The sequence below is a fragment of the Rhinoraja longicauda genome, chromosome 15 (assembly GCF_053455715.1).
Source record: "Rhinoraja longicauda isolate Sanriku21f chromosome 15, sRhiLon1.1, whole genome shotgun sequence".
Taxonomy (NCBI): domain Eukaryota; kingdom Metazoa; phylum Chordata; class Chondrichthyes; order Rajiformes; family Arhynchobatidae; genus Rhinoraja; species Rhinoraja longicauda.
In genome coordinates, this window is record NC_135967.1 from 41320778 (window position 1) to 41346555 (window position 25778).

The window sequence follows — 25778 nt, forward strand, 5'->3', positions numbered from 1 at the left end:
ATAGGTTGGTTCAGTTGCCTGATAACAGCTGGGAAGAATCTGTCCCTTAATCTGGTGGTGTGCTTTTCACACTTCTGTACCTCTTGCTCGATGGGAGAGGATGGAAGAGAGAGTGGCCAGGATGCAACTCGTCCTTGATTATGCTACTGGCCTTGCCGAGGCAACGCGAGGGCAGCACGGTGGCGCAGCGGTAGAGTCGTTGTTTTACAGCGCTTGCAGCGCCGGAGACCCTGATTCGATCCCGACTACAGGTGCTGCATGTCCGGAGTTTGTACGTTCTCCCCTTGACCGTGTGGGATTTCTCCGAGATCTTCGGTTTCCACCCACACTGCCACATCTATCCTCCAATGGAACGACCAAAACTACAGGCAATACTCTAAACGCAGCCTAACCAATGTCTTATAGATGTGTAGGATGGAACTGGTAAAGGAATAGGTAAAGGAAACAGAAAATGAATAGATGTCTGATGAAGGGTCTCAACCCGAAACATCACCTATTCCTTTTCTCTCGAGATACTGCCTGACACGCTGTTACTCCATGATTTTGTGTCCATCTTCAGTCTTAAAGAGGTGGATATAAGTCCGATAGGGTGGCACGATGGCACAGCGGTAGAGTTGCTGCCTTACAGCGCCAGAGATCCAGATTTGATCCTGACCACGGGTGCCGTCTGTATGGAGTTTGTACGTTCTCCCTGTGACCTGCATGGGTTTTCTCCGAGATCTTCGGTTTCCTCTCACACTCCAAAGACGTACAGGTTTGTTGGTATAAATGTAAATTGTCCCCAGTGTGTGTAGGATAGTGTTAATGGGCGGGAATCGCTGGTTGGTGTAGACTCGGTGGGCCGAAGGGCCTGTTTCCACGCTGTATCTCTCAACTAAACTTAGGTGTAAATGGAGTCAGTAAATGGAGATGACAGGAGATGAGTCGCTCATCACAGCAGAGATTCATAGTAGAGAGTTGTTTTTACGATTGAAAATCTATGATTTCGCAGGGATCGGTACTAGAACCCTTCCTGGTTCTTATACTGTATGCATTAACAATTTAGATATGAATGGAAGAGACGTGATCCATAAGTTTGCAGATGACACCAAAAAAATGGCGATGTCGTTGATAGTAAGGAGGATAGTTTTAGGTTACAGGAAGATATTGATCAGAGGTAAAGTGGACAGATTGATGACATAAGAAATTTAATCCCGCTGTGCAAGGTAATGGACGAACAAGAATAGGACATAGACAATGAATGGTCAAGTCAAGGACTCCTGAAGGTGAAAGCACATGTAGATGATGTGGTGAAGGTGAATCGGAGCTAGTCTTTAACTGAGACATAAAATGCAAGGGCAAAGGAAGTTATGATAAATGTATGATAGAGATTTGTAAAACATTGCCTGGCCCATAACTTGAACAAAGAGTGATACAGCATGGAAAAAAAGGCCTTCAGCCCAACTTGCCCACACCAACCAACATGTCCCATCTACAATACAATACAATACAATACAATACAATATATCTTTATTGTCATTGTACCCAGGGGTACAACGAGATTGGGAATGCGCCTCCCATACGATGCAATAATTTAGGTAATTTAGACAGCAGCAACCCAACGAAACGAACAGTTGTAACAGTTTTGGACAGGGTAAAGTGCAAGTTGATCTATGCGTTGTGGCCATCCGGCTCAGCAGGACCGGTTCATAGCAGCTATGGCCCTGGGGATGAAGCTGTTCCTGAGTCTGGAGGTGCAGGCATAGAAGGCCTTGTATCGTCTGCCCGATGGAAGGAGTTCGAACAGACTGTTGCAGGGGTGTGAAGAGTCTTTGTGGATGCTGGTGGCTTTTCTGAGGCATCGTGTGTTGTAGATGCCCTCCAAGTCTGGTAGCTGTGTTCTGATGGCCCTCTGAGCTCTATGGACGCTGTAGAGCTTTCCTTTCTGCCTCCGTGCAGCTGAGGTACCACACAGGGATTCCATGCGTTAGGATGCTCTCTATGGTGCAGCGGTAGAAGGTCGTCAGCAGCTGTTGGGGTAGACCAGACTTTTTCAGTGTTCTTAAGTAGAACAGTCTTTGTTGTGCCTTCTTGACCAGCGCAGCAGTGTTATTGGACCATGTTAGGTCCTCCGAAATGTGAGTGCCCAGAAACTTGAAGCTGGACACTCTCTCCACACTGACCCCGTTGATAGAGATCGGGGCATATTCCCCGTTATGTGACCTACGGAAGTTGATGATCAGCTCCTTGGTCTTGGTGGTATTTAGGGACAGGTTGTTATCCGAGCACCAGTCCGCCAGGTTCTGCACCTCCGCTCTATAGTTTGTTTCATCCCCGTTGGTGATCAGCCCGATCACCGTTGTGTCATCTGCAAACTTGACAATGGTGTTGGTGTCGAATGCAGGAACACAGTCGTGTGTGAAGAGGGAGTAGAGCATGGGGCTCAGAACACAGCCCTGTGGTGTGCCGGTACTCAGGGTGATAGTGGAGGACAGGTGCGGGCCCATTCTCACTGCCTGCGGTCGTTCCAGCAGGAAGTCCAGGATCCAGTCACATAATGACGAGCTAAGGCCTAGCTGGTGGAGTTTGGTGATGAGCTTGGTGGGGATGACCATGTTGAAGGCGGAGCTATAGTCTATGAATAGCATCCTCACGTACGTGCCCTGTCTCTCTAGGTGAGTCAGGACAGTGTGAAGAGCCAGAGAGATGGCGTCCTCTGTGGATCTATTTGCCCTGTATGCAAATTGATGTGGGTCCAGTGAGTCAGGGATGCTGGATTTGATGTGTGAGAGGACCAGCCTCTCAAAGCACTTCATGACTATCGGCGTTAGGGCAACCGGGCGGTAGTCGTTCAGGTTGGAGATCTTTGCTTTTTTCGGCACCGGAACTATGATAGCCGACTTCAGGCACTTGGGGACCGTAGCCAGAGATAATGACAGGTTAAAGATCCTGGTGAATACCTCAGCCAGCTGTTCAGCACAGTCCTTCAGTACCCTTCCTTGAACTCCATCCGGTCCTGCAGCCTTGCGTGGGTTGACCCTTTGCAGAGCGCGTTGTACCTCCTGTGTGCTCAGTTGCAAGACCTGTTCCACCGCCTCGGCTGGGGTTCTTTCACTCAAGGTGGTTTTGCCAGTTTCAAAGTGGGCAAAGAAGGTGTTAAGCTCGTTGGTCAATGCCATATCGCTGTGGGGGCAGGCAGGGCTGCTCTTGTAGCCAGTGATGTCCCTGACACCCTGCCACATGCTTCTGGTGTCCGTGGTGTTGAAGTGGTCTTCCACCCGTTGCCTATGGGTGTCTTTGGCCCTTTTAATACCTTTGCTTAGGTGTGATCTGGCAACACTGTATGCTGAAGTGTCACCAGATTTAAAGGCATTGTTGCGTGCCCTCAGCAGGTTCTGTACCTCCTTGTTCATCCAGGGTTTCCGGTTTGGGAACATCTTTATCACATTGTCCTCCGTGACATTCTCCACACAGTAGTTGATGTAGGAGAGCACAGTGGATGCGTATTCCTCCAAGTCTACCTCTATCTCTGAACCGTAGGTGGCCTGTTGTGCAAACAGGTCCCAGTCGGTGCGATCAAAGCAGTCCTGGAGTTGTAGGGTGGCATCCTCGGGCCATATTTTGACCGTCTTTATTGTGGGTTTGGTCTTGCGGATGAGGGGTTTGTATGCGGGCAGTAGAAACAGTGAGAGGTGATCGGATTGTCCCAGGGGTGGGCAGGGGAGAGCTCTGTAGGCGTCCTTTACATTGGTGTACACCTTATCCAGTGTGTTTGAGCCCCTGGTAGGGCACTGCACATGCTGATGGAATTTGTGGAGCGAGGCTCGTAGGTCGACCTGATTGAAGTCCCCTGCAACAATGAAGGCACCGTTGGCCGAGTGCAGCTGTGCTAGTGCTAGGTTAGCATTAGCCTGTGGGGGAATGTATACGGCCATGATGATGACCACCGTAAACTCCCGCGGCAGATAGAATGGCCTACATTTGAGCAGTAAGTACTCCAGGTCTGGGGAGCAGTAGCTCTCTATTGCAGTGTGGTTGGTGCACCAGTCATTGTTAATGTAGATGCAGAGCCCACCACCCTTGCTCTTACCGGAGTCCTTTGTTCTATCAGCACGATGTAGTGAGCGGTTTGTTAGCTCCACAGCCCCGTCGGGGACCAGTGCGTTGAGCCACGTCTCCGTGAAGATCAGCGCGAAGATCTGACTACACTAGACTACACTAGTCCCACCAGCCTGCATTTGGCCCATATCCCTCTAAACCTGTCCTGTCTATGTACCTGACTAATTGTTTCTGAAACATTGCCATAGTCCCTGCCTCAACTACCTCCTCTGGCAGCTCGTTCCATGTACCCACCACCTTATATATAAAAATGTTACCCCTCAGGTTCCTATTAAATCTTCCCCCCCCCCCCCCCCACCTTAAACCTATGTCCTCTGGTTCTCGATTCCCCTACTCTGGGCAAAAGACTCTGTGCATCTACCCGAACCTTATACACCTCTATAAGCTGGTAACAGGAGATTAGTGCAAGTGGGATTGATGATCAGAAAGAACACTTGGGCTAAAAGCACTGTGCTGTGTAATTCTATGGCTCTAAAATACTCAGCTTCTGACAACTCTTGTAGCAGTGATTAAGATATTGTGACAAATTGGTTCATCCTTCTTTCTCCTGCCCTCATACCTTTGCTGTGAAATCAATAACTTTTGCAGAATTAATTGAAGTCCATTATGAAATTGGAACCAATTGATCTTTGGAAGGGTTATTCTCATCACCGTGTGCGATAGACCTTGACTTGTTTTATTCCTTGTCCAATTTCCTCAAACATTGACTTCCCCAAGTAATAAAAGTCCATGCTGCGCCCACAATCTATAAGCAAAACCCCATTGTAGTTAATATTCAAGTGAGTCGAGACAGTGAGTGGGAGCAGTTTATTTACCCAAGTGAAAATAGCATTAGGGCCTTGCCTAATCCTTTAGTTTAGTTTGGAAAAACAGCATGGAAGCAAGCCATACGCCCCACCAAGTCCATGCCGACCATCAATCACCTGTTCACATTAGTTCGATGCCTACGATAGACACAGCTTCAAAATAAAAGGACGTCCCTTCAGAAAGGTGATGAGGAAGAATTTCTTTAGTCAGAGGCTGGTGAATCTGTGGAATTCACTGCCACAGATGGCTGTGGAGGCCAAGTCGATGGATATTGGATCGATGGATCAGTCTTTCCCTCAAAACCCCATTCTCCTGCCTTCTCCCCAAAACCTCTGACACCCTTATTAATCAAGAATCTCCTCCATTGACCTGGCTGTGGAGGCCAAATCGATGGATATTTTTATGGCGGAGATTGACAGAATCTTGATTAGTAAGGGTGTCAGGGGTTACGGGGAGAAGGCAGGAGAATAGACAATAGACAATAGACAATAGACAATAGGTGCAGGAGTAGGCCATTCAGCCCTTCGAGCCAGCACCGCCATTCAATGCGATCATGGCTGATCACTCTCAATCAGTACCCCGTTCCTGCCTTCTCCCCATACCCCCTAACTCCGCTATCCTTAAGAGCTCTATCCAGCTCTCTCTTGAAAGCATCCAACGAACTGGCCTCCACTGCCTTCTGAGGCAGAGAATTCCACACCTTCACCACCCTCTGACTGAAAAAGTTCTTCCTCATCTCCGTTCTAAATGGCCTACCCCTTATTCTTAAACTGTGGCCCCTTGTTCTGGACTCCCCCACCATTGGGAACATGTTATCTGCCTCTAATGTGTCCAATCCCCTAATTATCTTATATGTTTCAATAAGATCCCCCCTCATCCTTCTAAATTCCAGTGTATACAAGCCCAATCGCTCCAGCCTTTCAACATACGACAGTCCCGCCATTCCGGGAATTAACCTAGTGAACCTACGCTGCACGCCCTCCATAGCAAGAATATCCTTCCTCAAATTTGGAGACCAAAACTGCACACAGTACTCCAGGTGCGGTCTCACCAGGGCCCGGTACAACTGTAGAAGGACCTCTTTGCTCCTATACTCAACTCCTCTTGTTACGAAGGCCAACATTCCATTGGCTTTCTTCACTGCCTGCTGTACCTGCATGCTTCCTTTCATTGACTGATGCACTAGGACACCCAGATCTCGTTGAACTCCCCCTCCTCCTAACTTGACACCATTCAGATAATAATCTGCCTTTCTATTCTTGCTTCCAAAGTGAATAACCTCACACTTATCTACATTAAACTGCATCTGCCATGTATCCGCCCACTCACACAACCTGTCCAAGTCACCCTGCAGCCTTATTGCATCTTCCTCACAATTCACACTACCCCCCAACTTAGTATCATCTGCAAATTTGCTAATGGGGTTGAGAGGGAGAGATAGATCAGCCATGATTGAATGGCGGAGTAGACTTCATGGGCTGAATGGCCTAATTCCATTCCTATAACTTATGAACTCGCAAATCTTTGCAAAGTGGAAGGAAATCTGAGCACCTGGAGGAAACCCACGCATCGACAGGGAGAACGTGCACACTCCACACAGACAGCATCCGAGGTCATGAACCTTTCCTCTCTTCTACCTTCTGGGAGAAGGTACAGGAGTTTGAAAGACCGGACATCCTGACTTAGGATCAAAGATACTAGAGGAGCAAGATGAACCACTCCGTCGAAATCGCCTATACTGAAGTGTAGTACGTAAAGGAGCGGAACGTCTGCCATTTTAGTAGGCAAATCCCGCCGATCGCTATGCCTCTCGTAGTGTGATCAGTGTTTGTGGGGGGAATAGTATGTGTGATGGTATCATAAAAATGCAGAATATTACTTCACAGATTTTTGTTACTTTTCTTTTAAAATGTTTCTGCAAGTTTCCGCCTACTAAAATGGCGCCATGACATGCTACGGTTTTTAGGGTCGAGTGGTCTATCTTGCTCTTCTCTATTATCTTTGCTCTAGGATGCAGCTTCCTCCCCTTGGCTATCAGACTCTTGAGCAAAGAACCCTTTCACATCCCCTTTGTGGAGATTTGCCATGTACTCTTGCATTTAACTTGACCTCTTCGGTTGATTCCATTCTTGCACTTTCTTGTACTAAACATAGCACAAAAAGTAAGGAAATTTGTGTTTGGTAGATTATTTCTTTGTTGTAACAATGCTTCTTGGCAATAAATCTTATACCGTTGGAAAGCCTGTTTATTTCCCTTTTAAATGGTGCCACATTTGTAAGGAACATGCATTTGTGGGATGAGCAGCAGAGCTGAGTATATGGGTTGCGCCCATGAAAAATTTGCCAAATCTTCTCTGCCAATGCCAAACAGCTTATTCTGCTGTTGCTATTGACTCTTGTTTTGAGCTTCTGGTACCCCCAGGTGCTGACAAGAATGGGATGCCATCCCACAACAGTGTGTGACCAGGCTGGTGACCAGCATGAGGAGGAGGTGCCAGGCTGTTATGGCTGTGTATGGTTCTTCCACACGCTACTGTGGCTCCTGTTTATTAAATGAATAAATTGTTAAATTGCCAATATGTCTTGTTTCTTCAGACTTCAATCATCCAATCCACCAAACAACACCGAACAAGAGTCAATGGCAGAATAAGCTGTTTGGCATTGGCAGAGATTTGGCAAATTTTTCATGGGCGCAACCCATATACTCAGCTCTGCTGCTCATCCCACAAATGCATGTTCCTTACAAATGTGGCACCATTTAAAAGGGAAATAAACAGGCTTTCCAACAGTATAAGATTTATTGCCAAGAAGCATTGTTACAACAAAGAAATAATCTACCAAACACAAATTTCCTTACTTTTTGTGCTATGTTTACTTTCAGATTGCACTACAATCTTCCACCGTGATACTGTTTTCCACTTGTATTCATTGTTGTGTTTATATCTATTGTATGTATACTGTTTACTCTGTGAGCTTCATGTGAACAAGGAATTTCATTGCACCCAAGTATACATTACAATAAATTAAACTCTTTACTGAATAGGTTGCCAAATACTTTATGCACCAAATGTATACAGTCTCTATCTTGTCATGTGAGTGATCAACAATCAAAGCCCAGAAACTACTATGTACTATCCATGTTCTCCAGAGATGCTGCCTGGCCCGTTGAGATTAGTTTAATTTAGAGTTTAGTTTAGAGATACAGCGCAGAAACAGGTCCTTCGGCCCACCAAATCTTTAAGAGCGCTCCCTGGCCCAGATTTACCCATGTAACAGAAGCACATTTCAAATGTCGTCTAAGTGTTCAATAATGGCCTGGGAAGATTGCGACAGAACCACAGGCCTATTTAACATAAACCTTATTTCTATACGAGGCTCTCAGACAGACTTGCTGGATACCAGACACAAGCTGAGCCTTTTCGCTGTTTCTCTTTCTCTCCGGCAAATTCTACTTTGTCTACAGATTACATGATTGACTTGGTCCATCTCAGCACAAATTTTTTTTTAAACGACATTTTGCAAATATAAAACCAAACGGTGCGTTTTCAAAGTTGGCATCTGGAATCAAGTTTAAATTGGTATGTTCGAGTTTGATGCACTTTTTTTTTAATGTTTGTGTGGAGTTGCTTGAAGTCTAATGACAATTGTTGCCTCTTCTCTTTCCAGAACTGCCTGCTGGATGTCACAGCAAATTCACGTTCAGGCCCCTCCCACCGCCACCCCCGCCTCCACACGGCTGCACCTGTCGAAGCCAACAGACCCACTCCCTGGACACGCTGCAGAGAAACACAATGACTGTGCAAAGCAACCTCAGCCCAGCGTCCACTGAGCCTCCAGCCAACGCCCAACAAGATACAGCACAGCTCCATAACAGCTGGGTGCTCAACAGCAACATACCACTGGAGACCAGGTACACATTGCACTCCCATCTCTTCTTGCAGACAGCAACAGGACATTCTTGCTATTGAGGGAGTGCAGCGTAGGTTAATTCCCGGGATGGCGAGACTGACATATGTTGAAAGAATGTATTTATTCACAAAATGCTGGAGTAACTCAGCAGGTCAGGCAGCATCTCAGGAGAGAAGGAATGGGTGACGTTTCGGGTCGAGACCCTTCTTCAGACTGTTGAAATGTTGAAAGAATGGATCGACTAAGCTTGTATTCACTGGAATTTAGAAGGACAAGAGGGGATCTTATAGAAATATAAAACATTTTTAAAGGATTGGACAGGCTAGATGCAGGAAAAATGTTCCCAATGTTGGGGAAGTCCAGAACCAGGGGTCACAGTTTAAGAATAAGGGGTAGGCTATTTAGGACTGAGATAAGGAAAAACCTTTTCACCCAGAGAGTTGTGAATCTGTGGAATTCTGTGCCACAGAAGGCAGTGGATGTCAATTCACTGGGTGTTTTCAAGAGGGAGTTAGACATAGGGCTAACATAATCAAGGAATATGGGGAGAAAGTAGGAACGAGGTACTGATTTTGGATGATCAGCCATGATCTTATTGAATGGCGTTGCTGGGCTGAAGGGCCACATGGCCTACTCCTGCACCTATTTTCTATGGTCTACATTTATATGTACTGCAGCAAGTCGGACATGTAAAGCTACCTATCGCTTCTCCAAGCTGTGTATGTTAACATTATGTGTGGCAGTCACTAATCTAAGTCTGGCACTACTGTGAGCAAACTTGGGCCCTATATCTGAGGAAGGGTGTGCTGGGTCTGGTGAGGGTCCAGAGGAGGTTTACAAGAATGATTCCAGGAATGCGTGGGTTAGCACACGATGAGCGCTTGACAGCACTGGGCCTCGACTCGCTGGAGTTTAGAAGGTTGAGGGGGGACCTCATTGAAACTTACAGAATAATGAAAGGCATAGATAGAGTGGGTGTGGAAAAGATGTTTCCACTGGTGGGAGAGTCTAGGACCAGAGGTCACAGCCTCAGAATTAAAGGGCGCTCTTCCAAAAAGGAGGTGAGGAGGAACTTCTTTAGTCAGAGGGTAGTTAATCTGTGGAATTCATTGCCACAGAGGGCTGTGGAGGCCAAGTCAGTGGATATTTTAAAGGCAGAGATAGACTAGTTCTTGATTAGAATGGGTGTCAATGGTTATGGGGAGAAGGCAGGAAAATAGGATTAGAAGGTTGAGATCAACCATGATTGAATGGCGGAATAGATTCAGTGGGCCGAATTCCCTAATTCTATTCTTATAATTTGTGAACTTGTGAACTAATAATAAGTTGATAACGCCACCAAGGGATTGTCCCTGGTGTGTGTCGGGTAGTGTTAATGTGCGGGGATCGCTGGTCAGTGCGGACTCGATGGGTCGAAGGGCCTGTTTCCGTGCCGTATCGCTAAACTAAACTAAACTAAATAAGACTCGAGGGGCTGAGCTACAGGGAGTGGTTGAGTAGGATGGGACTTTATTCCTTGGAGCGCAGGAGGATAAGGGGTAATCTTATAGAGGTATATACCTAGATAGAGCTCTTAAGGATAGCGGAGTCAGGGGGTATGGGGAGAAGGCAGGAACGGGGTACTGATTGAGAATGATCAGCCATGATCACATTGAATGGCGGTGCTGGCTCGAAGGGCCGAATGGCCTCCTCCTGTACATATTGTCTATGGTCTAAACAATCATGAGAGGAATAGAGCAGTGGTTAATATTAAGTGGTAGAGAAATTGTTCGATATTAATAAATAAATAGTAGATTAATTAAAAGGGCACTAAGGTGGTGTAGTCTCAACTTTCTATGATGTTTGATTTGTAACTAAATATTCCTCAGTTGCACCCATTCATGTTTCAATGGTAATTAATGGAGGATGATGATAATAATAATAATAATGCATTACATTTATATAGCGCTTTTCAAACACTCAAAGACGCTTTACAGGGATTACTAGAACATAGAGAAGTGAATAAATAGATAAATAAGTAAACGAACAGAAAAAGGAGACAGAAGGTGAGGTGACGGTCAGTGGTTGAAGGCAGTACTGAACAGGTGAGACTTCAGTGATGTTTTGAATGTGGTGAGTGAGGAGGAGTCTCTGACGGTTTGGGGTAGTGAGTTCCATAGGGTGGGAGCAGCGATGGAGAAAGCCCTGTCCCCCCAGGATCTGAGTTTGGTCCGGATGTGGGGGGATAGGAGATTGGCAGCAGCAGAGCGGAGGGTGCAGGTGGGAGTGTGCCTGTGGAGGAGGTCGGTCAGGTAGGATGGGGCCAGGTTATGGAGGGCTTTGTAGGTCATGAGGAGGATTTTGTACTGGATTCTCTGGGGGATGGGGAGCCAGTGGAGTTTGTAAAGGACGGGGGTGATATAGTCACGGATCGGGGAGTGGGTGAGTAGACGGGCAGCGGAGTTTTGAATGTATTGAAGTTTACTGATGATTTTTGAGGGTGAGCCATAGAGGAGGCTGTTGCAGTAGTCCAGACGGGAGGTGATGAAGGCGTGGATGAGGGTTTCTGCAGCTGTGGAGGAGAGGGATGGACGGAGACGGGCAATGTTTTTGAGGTGGAAGAAGGTTGTCTTTGTGATGTGTTTGATGTGTTTGTCGAAGGAGAGGATGATGGCTTCACAAACCTGATTGTGGACAGAGCAATACTACTAAAAACAGCAAATCTATGATATTCCACTTGTGTGCTTCTGTGTTAGTCGTACTTAACTAATCTGAAGTGACTGCAATAGCACGATCATTTTGAGAGGACAGCATTGTCCAAAAAAAAAACAATCATTGGTACATTTTTTCAATATTCTACACTGTTGGAATAAACAACTGGGAACTGCTCTGCAGAAACAGAAAGATATATATATAATTCCTATTTGATGGGGAAGGACACTAATACTGGAGTAACTCAGCAGGTCAGGCAGCATCTCTGGAGAACATAGATAGATGACGTTTCAGATCAGGACCCTTTGTCAGTCTGAAGAAGAGTCCTGACCCAAAACATCACCTATCCATGTTCTCCAGAGATGCTGCCTGACCCGCTGAGTTACTCCAGCACTTTGTGTAAACCAAAATCCGCAGTTCCTCGTTTCCACATTTCTCCTAATTTTTTGGTTCTGACTAATTTCCTTCGGTGTAGGTTCAGATGAATAGCTATTCTCCTAATATTATGGTATCCCACAATATCAAACCGCCCTTTACCATTTCTCAGGATCTTTCTGAGATATTACCATCACTACACCAACACTTCCAGAGGTATTTTATTTTTTACTTTGGACACATGAATATGCATACTGTTGTTCATAAGTTCATAAGTCACAGGAGCAAATTAAGGCTCTTCGACCCATTGAGGCTACACTGCCATTCAATCATTGCTGAACTATCTTTCTCTCTCACCCCCTTCTCCTGCTTTCTTCCCACACCCTCATTAATCTAGAACCTCTCAATCCCCGCTTTAAAAATACCCAAAGACCTGGTCTCCACTACCATCTGTGGGAATGAATCCCACAGATTCACTGCCCCCTGGCTAAAGAAATTCCTCCTCATCTCCTTTCTAATAGACAATAGACAATAGGTGTGGGAGGAGGCCATCCGGCCCTTCGAGCCAGCACCGCCATTCAATGTGATCATGGCTGATCATTTTCAATCAGTACCCCATTCCTGCCTTCTCCCCACACCCCCTGACTCCGCTATCCTTAAGAGCTATATCTAGCTCTCTCTTGAATGCATTCAGAGAATTGGCCTCCACTGACTTCTGAGGCAGAGAATTCCACAGATTTACAATTCTCTGACTGAAAAAGTTTTTCCTCATCTCAGTTCTAAATGGCCTACCCCTTATTCTTAAACTGCGGCCCCTTGTTCTGGACTCCCCCAACATGGGGAACATGTTTCCTGCCTCTAACGTGTCCAACCCCTTAATAATCTTATACGTTTCGATAAGATCTCCTCTCAACCTTCTAAATTCCAGTGTACACAAGCCTAGTCGCTCCAATCTTTCAACATATGACAGTCCCGCCATTCCGAGAATTAACCTAGTGAACCTACGCTGCACGCCCTCAATAGCAAGAATATCCTTCCTCAAATTTGGAGACCAAAACTGCACACAGTACTCCAGGTGCGGTCTCACTAGGGCCCTGTAATGGTGTGTCCTTTTCTTCTGAGACTGTGCCCTCTGGTCCAAGTCTCTCCCACTGGTGGAAACATCCTCTGCACATCCGCACGACCCAGGCCTTTCATTATTCACTATTGTGTAGTGGAGCGGTGTACTAATGTGCCTGGAAAGTCCCTGATGCTCAGAGCGGCTGCATGTTCATGATGGAATACTGTGCAGCTCCAACAAGGTTCACAAAGTGGAACAGCATCGAAGACAGAGATTAATTGGCAAATCATCCGGCACCTTGAACATTCTTCCCTTTGCTATCTCAAAGAAACAATCGCTGGTTCAAATTTTAAGGCGGTGGATGGAGAGGCCAATAAAGCATTGTCTCGGAAACTGTCCAACGTTATGAGCCTTGTTCTGTTTCTTTTGCAAATTTGAATTCCATTGAAAGTTGAAAGTGGAGTTCAATGTGTATTCAATAGACAATAGACAATAGGTGCAGGAGGAGGCCATTCGGCCCTTCGAGCCAGCACCGCCATTCAATGTGTTCATGGCTGATCATTCTCAATCAGTGCCCCGTTCCTGCCTTCTCCCCATACCCCCTGACTCCGCTATCCTTAAGAGCTCTATCCAGCTCTCTCTTGAATGCATTCAGAGAATTGGCATCCACTGCCTTCTGAGGCACAGAATTCCACAGATTCACAACTCTCTGACTGAAAAAGTTTTTCCTCATCTCCGTTCTAAATGGCCTACCCCTTATTCTTAAACTGTGGCCCCTTGTTCTGGACTCCCCCAACATTGGGAACATGTTTCCTGCCTCTAACGTGTCCAACACCGTAATAATCTTATACGTTTCGATAAGATCTCCTCTCATCCTTCTAAATTCCAGTGTATCTTTGTTACACACTAGCCAGAAACGAGTTTCAATGCAAAATACTCTTCTACAGATCTGAAAATCTCAATTTATGATTGGCAAATTATCTGAAGAAAGATGTCACATGAAAGTTTAGTTTAGTTTAGAGATACAGCGTGGTATCAGGTCCTTCGGCCCACCGAGTCCACGCCGACCGGCGATTACCACACACTTACACTATCCTACACACCAGGGACAATTTACAATTTTACCTGAAACTACAAACCTGTAAGTCTTTGGAGTGTGGAAGGAAAACGGAGCACCTGGAGAAACCCACGCAGGGCACGTGCATACTGTACAAACTCCATACAGACAGAACCTGTAGTCAGGAACGAACCTGGGTTGCTGGCACTGTGAGCCCGCAACTCTATTGCTGCGCCACCGTGCCAATGCAGAGGTTTCCAAATGGTGCCAGCACCTGGCAACTCTTTGTGTTCTCTTCCAAGAGAAGATTCCACTACCACCCAATACAATCGCTCTACTCTTCTCCCCTTTATTTATTGTACCTGAGATTGAATTGATTGTATCTATGTATAATATATCTGATCTCTTTGGATAGCTTGCAAAACAAATCTTTTCACTGTTCCTCGGTACATGTGATAGTAATAAACCTAAACCTAACCAAAACCCAAAGCATTTAACTCAATAGACAATAGACAATAGGTGCAGGAGGAGGCCATTCGGCCCCTCGAGCCAGCACCGCCATTCAATGTGATCATGGCTGATCATTCTCAATCAGTACCCCGTTCCTGCCTTCTCCCCATACCCCCTGACTCCGCTGTCCTTAAGAGCTCTATCTAACTCTCTCTTGAATGCATTCAGAGAATTGGCCTCCACTGCCTTCTGAGGCAGAGAATTCCACAGATTCACAACTCTCTGATTGAAAAAGTTTTTCCTCATCTCAGTTCTAAATGGCCTACCCCTTATTCTTAAACTGTGGGCCCTTGTTCTGGACTCCCCCAACATTGGGAACATGTTTCCTGCCTCTAACGTGTCCAACCCCTTAATAATCTTATACTTTTCGATAAGATCCAGCACCAGGGACCCGGGTTCGATCCTGACTACGGGTCTGTCTGTACAGTGTTTGTACATTCTCCCCATGACCTGCATGGGTTTTCTCTGGGTGCTCCAAGTACTGGTTTGTAGGTTAATTGGCTTCTGTAAATTGCCCCGAGTGTGTAGGATAGAACTAGTGGACGGTATGATCGGTGGTCGGTATGATTGGTATGCTCTGTCGGCCTTTTTCCACGCTGTATCTTGAAACTAAACACACTCTTTAACTAAGTTATGAAATAATTTATAAAGTTAGTGAGATGCAAGAGGACATTGTCCCAAATGTTGCATATGCTGTTAGCTACCTGAAAAGATCAAGACAGACACAAAATGCTGGAGTAACTCAGCGGGACAGGCAGCATCTCTGGGTAGAAGGAATGCGTAATGTTTCGGATCGAGACCCTTCTTCAGTCCTGAAGCGTCGCCCATTCCTTCTATCCAGAGATGCTGCCTGTCCCGCTGAGTTACTCCAGCATTTTGTGTCTATTTTGGTGTATACCAGCAACTGCAGTTCCTTCCTACACAAGATCAAGACAGCGGCTTCCAACAAAGGCAGACAGTGTGAGACGTTTAATTATGTGTTGAAACCAGTGATTTCTGAATGATGTTGACAGTTTTTCAAATCCAATACAAACATGCACCAGATGCAATTTAATCAGAGTGGAATAAAATAACAGAGCTTGACTTGAACAATGGGATGAAGGGAAACATAAAATTGTGCTAAAGGGTATACCAGGATGGAACATGCATGTCAATAAGACATTTTAACATTGCAAATATCACTGAAGGTATAGAATAAAGTCATGATAAATCAAAACATTGCAAATATTTGGCCACATTAGAAATAATAAGCGAGAGAGATTTAAAGCTGGCAGCTGTTTTATTGTTGCCTATTTTATACTTAATACCCTTAATATCCTCAACAGTCCATTTTTTTCTCAAGATATTGTAAATTCAGGTCAATCATTTGTACCTTTTCTGATTTGACAGCAACAATTGCATATAAAATTCTTAATATTTAGTTTATTTTATTTTAGAGATACAGCGTGGAAACAGGCCCTTCGGCCCACTGAGTCCACACCGACCAGCGATCACCCGTACACTAATTCTATCCTACACACTAGGGACAATTTGCAGAAGCCAATCAACCTACAAGCCTGTGCAGGAAGGAACTGCAGATGCTGGTTTACACCGAAGTTAGATACAAAATGCTCAAGTAACTCAGCAGGTCAGGCAGTATCTCTGGAGAAAAGGAATAGGTGACTTTTCGGGTTGAGAACCTTCAGACTCCGTACAAACCTACTCGTACAAACTGTACCACACTCCGTACAACCTAAAGCTGCAAGTTTGCTCGTCTTCGAATGTGGGAGGAAACCGGAGCACTCGGAGAAAATCCACGTGGTCACAGAGACGCACAATAGACAATAGACAATAGGTGCAGGAGGAGGCCATTCGGCCCTTCGAGCCAGCACCATCATTCAATGTGATCATGGCTGATCATTCTCAATCAGTACCCCGTTCCTGCCTTCTCCCCATACCCTCTGACTCCGCTATCCTTAAGAGCTCTATCTAGCTCTCTTTTGAATGCGTTCAGAGAATTGGCCTCCACTGTCTTCTGAGGCAGATAATTCCACAGATTCACAACTCTCTGACTCAAAACGTTTTTCCTCATCTCCGTTCTAAATGGCCTACCACTTATTCTTAAACTGTGGCCCCTTGTTCTGGACTCCCCCAACATTGGGAACATGTTTCCTGCCTCTAACGTGTCCAACCCCTTAATAATCTTATACGTTTCGATAAGATCCCCTCTCATCATTCCAGTGTATACAAGCCTAGTCGCTCCAGTCTGTCAACATATGACAGTCCCGCCATTTCGGGAATGAACCTAGTAAACCTACGCTGCACGCCCTCAAACTCAATACATCAGCCCCCATACTCAGGATTGAACCTGAGTCTCTGGCGCTGTGAGGCAACAACTCTACCTCTGCGCCACTATGTTGACTCACACTTCCTTTTAAATTAAGAAGCTAATTTTTTTTTAAATTTTTCTTTATTTGGGAAACAGCTGTCAATGTGAGGGCAACATTTATTACACATCCCTAAATGCCCTTGAGTGTGAGATGATGAACCACCTCTGGGAGCTACTGTGGTCCTTCGAGTTGTTGCAGAGAAGGGATGGACATAAAGTGCTGGAATAACCCAGCCGGTCACACAGCATCTGTGGAGATAAAGGATGGGTGATGTTTCAGGTCGGGACCCCTTGGTTCCAGGATTTAGCCAACGATGTAATCCCAGTCAAGATTGTACATGACCTGGAAGGAAATGGGTGGTGTTTCCACAAGCTTGCCTCTTTGACCTTCCTGGTGGTAAAGGTCATGGTTTGAGAGGTGATGTGGAGCAGCCGCCAATTACACTAACCACATTGAAGCTACAACTTAAAAAAGCACAATGAGTCAGCCAGCATCTCTGGAGTACAAAACAAATCACAAAGTGTTGGAGTAACTCAGCGGGTCAGGCAGCATCTCTGGAGGAGTAACTCAGCGGGTCAGGCAGCATCTCTGGAGGAATAACTCAGTGGGTCAGGCAGCATCTCTGGAGGAGTAACTCAGCGGGTCAGGCAGCATCTCTGGAGGAATAACTCAGCGGGTCAGGCAGCATCCCTGGAGGAATAACTCAGCGAGTCAGGCAGCATCTCTGGAGCACTCTACTCTAGCACTCTGGGTATGTTGTTGTACTCCAGGGATGCTGCCTGACCCGCTGAGTTATTCCCTACAGAGATGCTGCCTGACCCGCTGAGTTACTCCAGCACTTTGTGCCTTTTTTTTCTAAATCTGCATCTGCAGTTCCTTGTTTCTAAATTGCCAGGTCGTAACCATTTGATGCTGTTCCCCGCATGTATGTCTGCATTCATTCAACCACATTTGATCCCCAGGCTCATTCATAAGTTATGGGAGCAGAATTGGGCAATTTGGCCCATCAAGTCTACTTCACCATTCAATCATGGCTGATCTATCTTTCCCTCTCAACCCCGTTCTCCTGCCTTCACCCCATAACCCCTGACACCTGTACTAATCAAGAACCTATCAATCTCCACCTTAGAAATATCCGTTGACTTGGCCTCCACAGCCTTCTATGGCAATAAATTCCACATTGCTTTGTGAACTCTGTGCAGTAGATAAGCTGACCATGATGAAACCCATTGGTATGGCATACATTTCTGACGCAACTGATAGTCTACAACACCTCACGAATGCCCAGTTCTGCAATACCAGAATTGTTCTGAGTCCATACATTGTTGCACGATTGTATTGGCACCCAACATGGTGGAAAATATCCTGTTTATGGTGAAAGGATTTTATCCTCAGAAGGACAACAGAATGGATATTCCTAGTATTACCGCAACGCTTAAGAAACATTTGGACAGGAACATGGATAGTTTGTTTATTGTACAGTGCAAAGCTTTTGTTGCGTGCTAACCAGTCAGCGGAAAGACAATACACGATTACAATCAATAGGTCAGGTTTAGAGGGATATGGGTCTAACACAGGCAGGTGGGACGAGTGTAGGTGGGAGATGTTGGTCGGTGTGGACAAGTTGGGCGAAGGGTCAGTTTCCACACTGTATGACTCTATGACTTTATGGTGACATTATAATGGATAGATGGATGAAGACAAGATTGGTGATATGGAATATAGATATCCCCTTGGGAGCGGAACTGGATCTTTGAAAGGTTATTGGTTGCATGTGTACCTGTTCAGATTTTGTATAAATATTCATTGGGCATGAGGTTTGAAGCACGTCGGCAAGTGAATTTGCAGAGCAATTGTTATCAAATCCGGGTCGTGTTTGGCAAAACATCTCTTTGAAGGATAACACCGGAGTAGTGAACTGTTATACCTCATAGAAACAGCAGAATTGTGAGGTAAAATAAAACATTCAGCCGTGCTGCCTTTGGCTCGTCTAATATTCACATGATATTTGAATTATTGAGCGAAAACAACAATCAATTTTCTATCAGTCAGTCGACACCAAACCCAAATGTCAGATGTTAGGTAAGGTAAATTCCCACTGGAAGGGAGCTGTAGAAATTGAAATCCAAAGACATCACTAACATAGGCAGAGTACAATACAGTGCAGCAACAAGCCCTTCTGCAATGAACAGGATGCCAAATTGAACCAATCCCCTCAAATGCAAGTGATTCATATCCCTCCATCCCTGCATATTCATGTGCCTGTCTAAACAACTCTTGAAACGCCACTGCAAACAGCATAAAAACAACGTTAGTTTAGCGGTCTCTTCATTCAGAACAGACTTTGATACTTTATTGGATATTAGTGAAACCAAGATGTTAGTTTAGTTTAGTTTAGTTTACTTTAGTTCAGTTCAGTTGAGTCTAGTTGGGTTTTTTTTTTGGATAGAGCAGGAAAATGATGTTAAGGTAGAATGTTATCCATAAATAACAGAATGGACACATAACGCTGGAGTGATTCAACGGGTCAGGCAGCAACTCTGGAGAAAAAGAATAGGTGATGCTTTGGGTCGGAACCAATTCTTCAGACCCGAAGAGTCACCTATTCTTTGTCTCCGCAGATGTTGCCTGACCCACTGGAACTACTCCAGCATTTTGTGTCTATCTTCTGTATAAACCAGCATCTGCAGATCCTTTCTACACTTAAAACGCTACCATCGTTTCTGCTCCCACCACCGTCTCTGGCAGCACAATCCAGCCACCCACCATTCTCCATCTTAAAATCTCAGGCTGCACATCACCTTTAAGCTTCAACCCCTCTGACTTTAAAGCTACACCCTCTCATGTGGGATATTGCAACCTGGGAATAAAGTGCTGACGTTATACCCGATCTAGACAAGATTATTTGTTCCCTGAAGGAACTTGTCCCATGGATTTATAAACCTCTTGCCGAAATGTTTCAAGGATTAGTTTTAAATTTATCTGTGTTCAAGTCCAGTCTGTTCCCTGTGTGCTTCAAGACCTGGTGAAACATTTTAATTATCTACGATATCTATCGCCTTTGGAAGCTAAAATCAAGTCATGTCACGATCTCCTTTCCAGAGGAAACTTACTCAGTTTATATAACACGGCTTCATAATTCAACACCACCAGCTCTTCTATTATCTTGACTACTTGTTTTCTATATCCTTTCGACTGCCGAGATGTTTTACTATGTACTGCACTAGCCAGAGGTAGGCACAATGTTCCCAGTGTAGGCACTGTGAAGATTTATAAAATGGTAGCTTTACCATTCATTTTCAGTTCCATCTTGGCATGCCACTGCTATCCAATACAATACAATACAATACAATATCCTTTATTGTCATTATACAAGTATGAGTTAATATGTACAAATATCTAATTGTCTGAGTTAATCTGCTCACTGCTACTGATTTTTTTTTTGTTGCTTAAAACATTGGTGAGGCTGCATTTGGAGTATTGACTTCAAGGTTCCAAGGTTGTTTCAAGGTCAGTTTATTGTCACATGCACCAATTAGGGTACAGTGACATTCGAATTACCATAGAGCCATTCTAAAACAAAAGCAACAAAACACACAACTACATAAAAGTTAACATAAACACCCACCACAGCGGATTCTCCACATTCCTCACTGTGATGGAAGGCAATAAAGTCTAAAGTTCTTCCTCTTTATTCTCCCGTGGTCGGGGCAGTCGAACCATCTAGGGACAATTTATAATTTACAGAAGCTGATTAACCTACAAACCTCCACGTCTTTGGAGTGTGGGAGGAAACCAGAACACCTGGGGAAAACCCGCACGGTCACAGGGAGAACGTACAAACTCCGTACAGACAGTGTCCGTAGTCAGTATCAAACTCTTTTATGTTAGTCTGCCTCCATCTATCACCCACCTGCCTATAGTTCCCAACTCCACCCCTCCCCCACCCCTGCCTGGCTCCATCTGCCCATCATTCTTCACCCTTCCCTGGTCTATCATTCTCCTTTGGTTCCTGTCTCACTACCTCTACTCAATGCTTACACCACCCATCTCCCCTCTCGGTCCTGATGCAGGTTTTTCACCTGAAACAAGGTATTGACCCATGGATGCTGCTCGACCTGCTGAGTTCCATCATTAGAATGTTTGTTGTTCCAGATTCCAGCATCTCATAAGTTCATGTGTTCGAGGAACAGAATGAGGCCATTCAGCCCATTCAATAATGGCTGATCTATCTTTTCTTCCCAACCCCATTCACCTGCCTTCTCTCGATAAACCCTGTCACCCTGACTAATCAAGAATCTGTCAATCTCCACCATAACATTTTCCATTGACTTGGCCTTCACAGCCGTCTGTGTCAATGAATTCCACAGATTCATCACCCTCTGACTAAAGAAATTCCTCCTCAGCTCTTTTCTGAAAGTTTACATCCTTTTATTCTGTGGCTGTGCCCTCTGGTCCTAGACACTCCCACTAGAGGGAACATCCTCTCCACATCCACTCTGTCCAGGTCTGCAGTCTATTGTGCCCCCAGCAAACCTTTGGAGTCCTTCTCACCTAAACAGACTGACTTTGAGGTGTGGATCCTGCCAAGAATAACATATTTTGGCATTTCACATTGGAAAATGCACTCTCAAGACCACCTGGGGTATTCACCCTTTTAATATCAAAGGTTCTGCTTTTACACGGTGGCGCAGCGGTAGAGTTGCTGCCTTACAGCAAATGCAGCGCCGGAGACCCGGGTTCAATCCCGACTACGGGCGCTGTCTGTACGGAGTTTGTACGTTCTCCCCGTGACCTGCGTGGGTTTTCTCCGATATCTTCAGTTTCCTCCCACACTCCAAAGACAAACAGGTTTCTAGGTTAATTAGCTTGGTAAATGTAAAAAATGTCCCTAATGGGTGTTGGATAGTGTTAATATGTGGTGATCGCTGTTAGGCGCTGACCCAGTGGGCCGAAGGGCCTGTTTCTGGGCTGTATTTCTCAACTAAACTAAACTAAACTACATGTTTTTCATAAATTCATTTTGAACAAAATCTAAACTTTGCAGCACAATAGTTGTAAAATTATTTCTTTTCCTCTCTTCAAACTATTATTTAATCACGTTGAGTGAGTCAAAATCAAAGCTGATCAATAATTTAATTGCTTTTCTTTCTCAGACTCCATTTATACCGTATGAATGTATAAGACTTTAAAGCACAATATTCAAGTAAATTGTGCTTTTGTGTTATTTTCTGTCGAACAACCATCAAAATGATCCAAAACTTGTCAGGCAGAAAATGCAATATTATGTAATTGGCACAGTAAATGAAAATCTCAACACTCACATTATCTTACCGAAATTAAAATATGTTTTCAGGGCTCTTATTAAATGTCGACTGTGAATGTCAGAATAACTAATAGTGGGTTTGCCATTGGGAATCGATAAAAATAAGAGGCTTAGACCATGTAGCTGAGCAAAGGTGCAAAAACGTGATGCCTAGAAGCATTTTGTCAGGAGAGTAAATGTGAACAACATTTCGAATTGCAGTCACAAAATTAATTTACCAACTTCGTGGTGTTATTAAGGACCTTTTCCCTACTGATTAAAAAGACAATGGCTTACTTGCGCATACAACATAAAGCACTTTATAGTTATTTATAAAAATGTTCAATATGTGCTCACAGAATGTCTAGAATTTTTTTGTATTAATAAGACAATTAGCCCCAGTTCAAAGCAGCCTGAATTGTTAAGAATGCTCTGAGTGATTAGGCAGCTAACACGTTTGAATGAAAATCTTCAATTTTAGTAAAAGCACTAATTTTTAGTGTTTTAGTTTCATTTTGGAGGTACACTGTGGAAACAGGCTCTTCTGCCAAACAGAGTCCACGCCCACCAGCAATCCCCATACACTAACACTATCCCGCACAAACGAGGGATAATTTACAATTTTTTACCGAAGCCAAGTAACCTACAAACCTCTGGAGTGTGGGAGGACACAGGGAGAATGTACAAATTCTGTCCAGACAGCACTCTTAGTCAGGATTGAACCCAGCACTCTGGTGCTGTAAGGCAGCAACTCTACCGATGCCCCTGTTTCAAGTAGAATTGGTAATGTTATTTAATCCACCATGTGTCCATATCTTCAAAATAGCATCATTGGTTTAAGATAAAGACCTGTGTAAACCAACATCTGCAGTTCCTAGTTCCTACATTTCTCCTATTTTATAGTTATGAGTCTAATTTTCATTAATGTAGGTTCAGATGATTTGCTGTTCTCCTAATGTTATGGTGTCCCACAATATCGTACCTCCCTTTAACATTTCCCAGGATTGTCCTGAGATGTTAACATCACAGGGATGTAATGCTGAGGCTCTATAAGCCGCTGGTCAGGCCGCATTTGGAACATACTGAGCAGTTTTGGGCACCATACCTGAGGAAGGATGTGCTGGCTCTGGAGAGGGTCCAGAGGAGGTTTACAAGAATGATCCCAGGAATGAGTAGGTTAACCTATGATGAGCTTTTGTCAGCTTTTATACAGCCCACATTAAGTGACTATTTGGCCTAATGGATCCAGTCTTGCTTTGTGAAAGTGATTGAATGGCAGGGCCACGATCACCCATGATTGAATGACAGGATAGACTTGATGGGCTGAATGGCCTAATTTTGCTACTACAACTTGCGAACTTATGAACTAAGTGCTGCTCAGTTTAGTAACTTTTACCGTGGCCCAGCAAACCTCCCTTTGACTTTTATTTAATTCTATTTTTAAAGTTGTAATTTGAATCTATTTCCAGCACACTTTTAAGCAGCGAATTCTCCTTCCCAGCAAGACCAATTTAATTAGATGGCTATGTTGATCAAGGGAAAGTGCAATTCAATGTTTCTCCCAACCTGAAGTAATGAAGATTGGACATGCAGATAGGGAATGGAAATGCATCCAAGCATATTCAAGGAATTGGTAGAGCAGAGGGAGATAGCAATGGGTAGAGATACCTAGAGTATTATAGAGTCAACACAGTAACTAAAGCTGTTCACAGGATTAGAGAACAGAAACAATGAAATCTTAAAATTGTAGAGACCTTGGTTTGGCTGCACTAGGAGTATCATGCACAGTTTTGTTAAGTATGGGAATAAAGATGATGTGTCTCCGAGCTACCTCCGACACCCATGCAGAACTCACTGACTTCATCAACTTTGCTGTAGGAAAATAACTGCAGATGTTGGTACAAATCGAAGGTATTTATTCACAAAATGCTGGAGTAACTCAGCAGGTCAGGCAGCACCTTAGGAGAGAAGGAATGGGTGACGTTTCGGGTCGAGACCCTTCTTCAGACTGATGTCAGGGGGGGCGGGACAAAGGAAGGGTATAGGTGGAAACAGGACGATAGAGGGAGAACTGGGAAGGGGGAGGGGAAGAAAGGGACAGAGGAACTATCTAAAGTTGGAGAAGTCAATGTTCATACCGCTGGGCTGCAAGCTGCCCAAGCGAAATATGAGGTGCTGTTACTCCAATTTCCGGTGGGCCTCACTATGGCACTGGAGGAGGTCCATGATAGAAAGGTCAGACTGGGAGTGGGAGGGGGAGTTGAAGTGCTCAGCCACCGGGAGATCAGGTTGGTTAAGGCGGACTGAGCGAAGGTGTTGAGCGAAATGATCGCTGAGCCTGCATTTGGTTTCGCCGTTGTGAAGAAGTTGACATCTAGAGCAGCGGATACAATAGATGAGGTTGGAGGAGGTGCAGGTGAACCTCTGTCTCACCTGGAAAGACTGTTTGGGTCCTTGGATGGAGTTGAGGGGGGAGGTAAAGGGACAGGTGTTGCGTCTCCTGCGGTTGCAGAGGAAAGTGCCCGGGGATGGGGTGGTTTGGGTAGGAAGAGACGAGTTGACCAGGGAGTTACGGAGGGAACGGTCTCTGCGGAACGCAGAAAGGGGAGGGGATGGGAAGATGTGGCCAGTAGTGGGGTCCCGTTGGAGGTGACGGAAATGTTGGAGGATGATTTGTTGGATACGCTGGCTGATGGGATGGAAGGTGAGAATGAGGGGGATTCTGTCCTTGTTACGAATGGGAGGAGGGGGAGCAAGAGCGGAGCTGCAGGATATAGAAGAGGCCCTAGTGAGAGCCTCATCTATAATGGAAAAGGGGAAGCCCCATTTCCTGAAGAATGAGGACATCTCTGATGCCCTAGTGTGAAACTTTGTTATTAACTTTGCTACTAATTTCCATCCTGCACTCAAATTCACTTGGACCATCTCCGACAGAAGGGTTCTAACTGCTTACACTTTCTTATGCTTCTCCTAATTTTACATATTTCTATCAGGTCTCCCCTCAAACTCAGGAGTTCAGTTTAGTATAGAGATACAGCGCAGAAACAGGCCCTTCAGCCCACTGAGTCAGCACTGACCAGCGATCCCCGCACATTTGACACTACCCTACACACACACACACTAGGGACAATTTTTACATTTACAGCAAGCCAATTAACCTGTAAATCTGTACGTTTTTGGAGTGTGGGAGGAAACCGCTGATCTCTGAGAAAACCCACGCAGGTCACAGGGAGAACGTACAAACTCCGTACAGACAAGGACCCGTAGTCAGGATCGAACCCGGGTCTCTGGCGCTGTAAGGCAGTGACTCTACCACTGTGCCACCGTGCCACAGTTCAAGAGAAAGCAATCCAAGTTTGTCCCAGGCACAAATTAATGATTATCTCACAACAAAAAGTAAAGGACTGACAAGATAATCATCTTAACAGTACCGAGCATAAGATTCAATTCTCCACAGCAACCCTATGTTGAAGCTGAATCTTTAAATTCTTTAAACAGAACTGAGATAATTGTTTGAAAAGGAATAAACCAGACGTGATGGGAACAAGAAACTTGGACTAGAAGCAGTGAAAAACAAACTAGTTGCATCAAAGCATC

The 25778-nt window shown here is 44.9% G+C and overlaps 1 protein-coding gene across 7 annotated transcripts in view; it reads left to right on the forward strand.

The window, feature by feature from the left end:
- The window catches only part of tenm1 (teneurin transmembrane protein 1), a 1669493-nt gene that overhangs the window by 1417378 nt on the left and 226337 nt on the right, over window positions 1–25778 (forward strand). For all 7 annotated transcript variants that reach the window (XM_078412545.1, XM_078412546.1, XM_078412547.1 and 4 more), the window contains one exon: window positions 8572–8815. In XM_078412545.1, the coding sequence (XP_078268671.1) occupies window positions 8572–8815 (244 nt within the window). The remainder of the gene's footprint in view (window positions 1–8571; window positions 8816–25778) is intronic.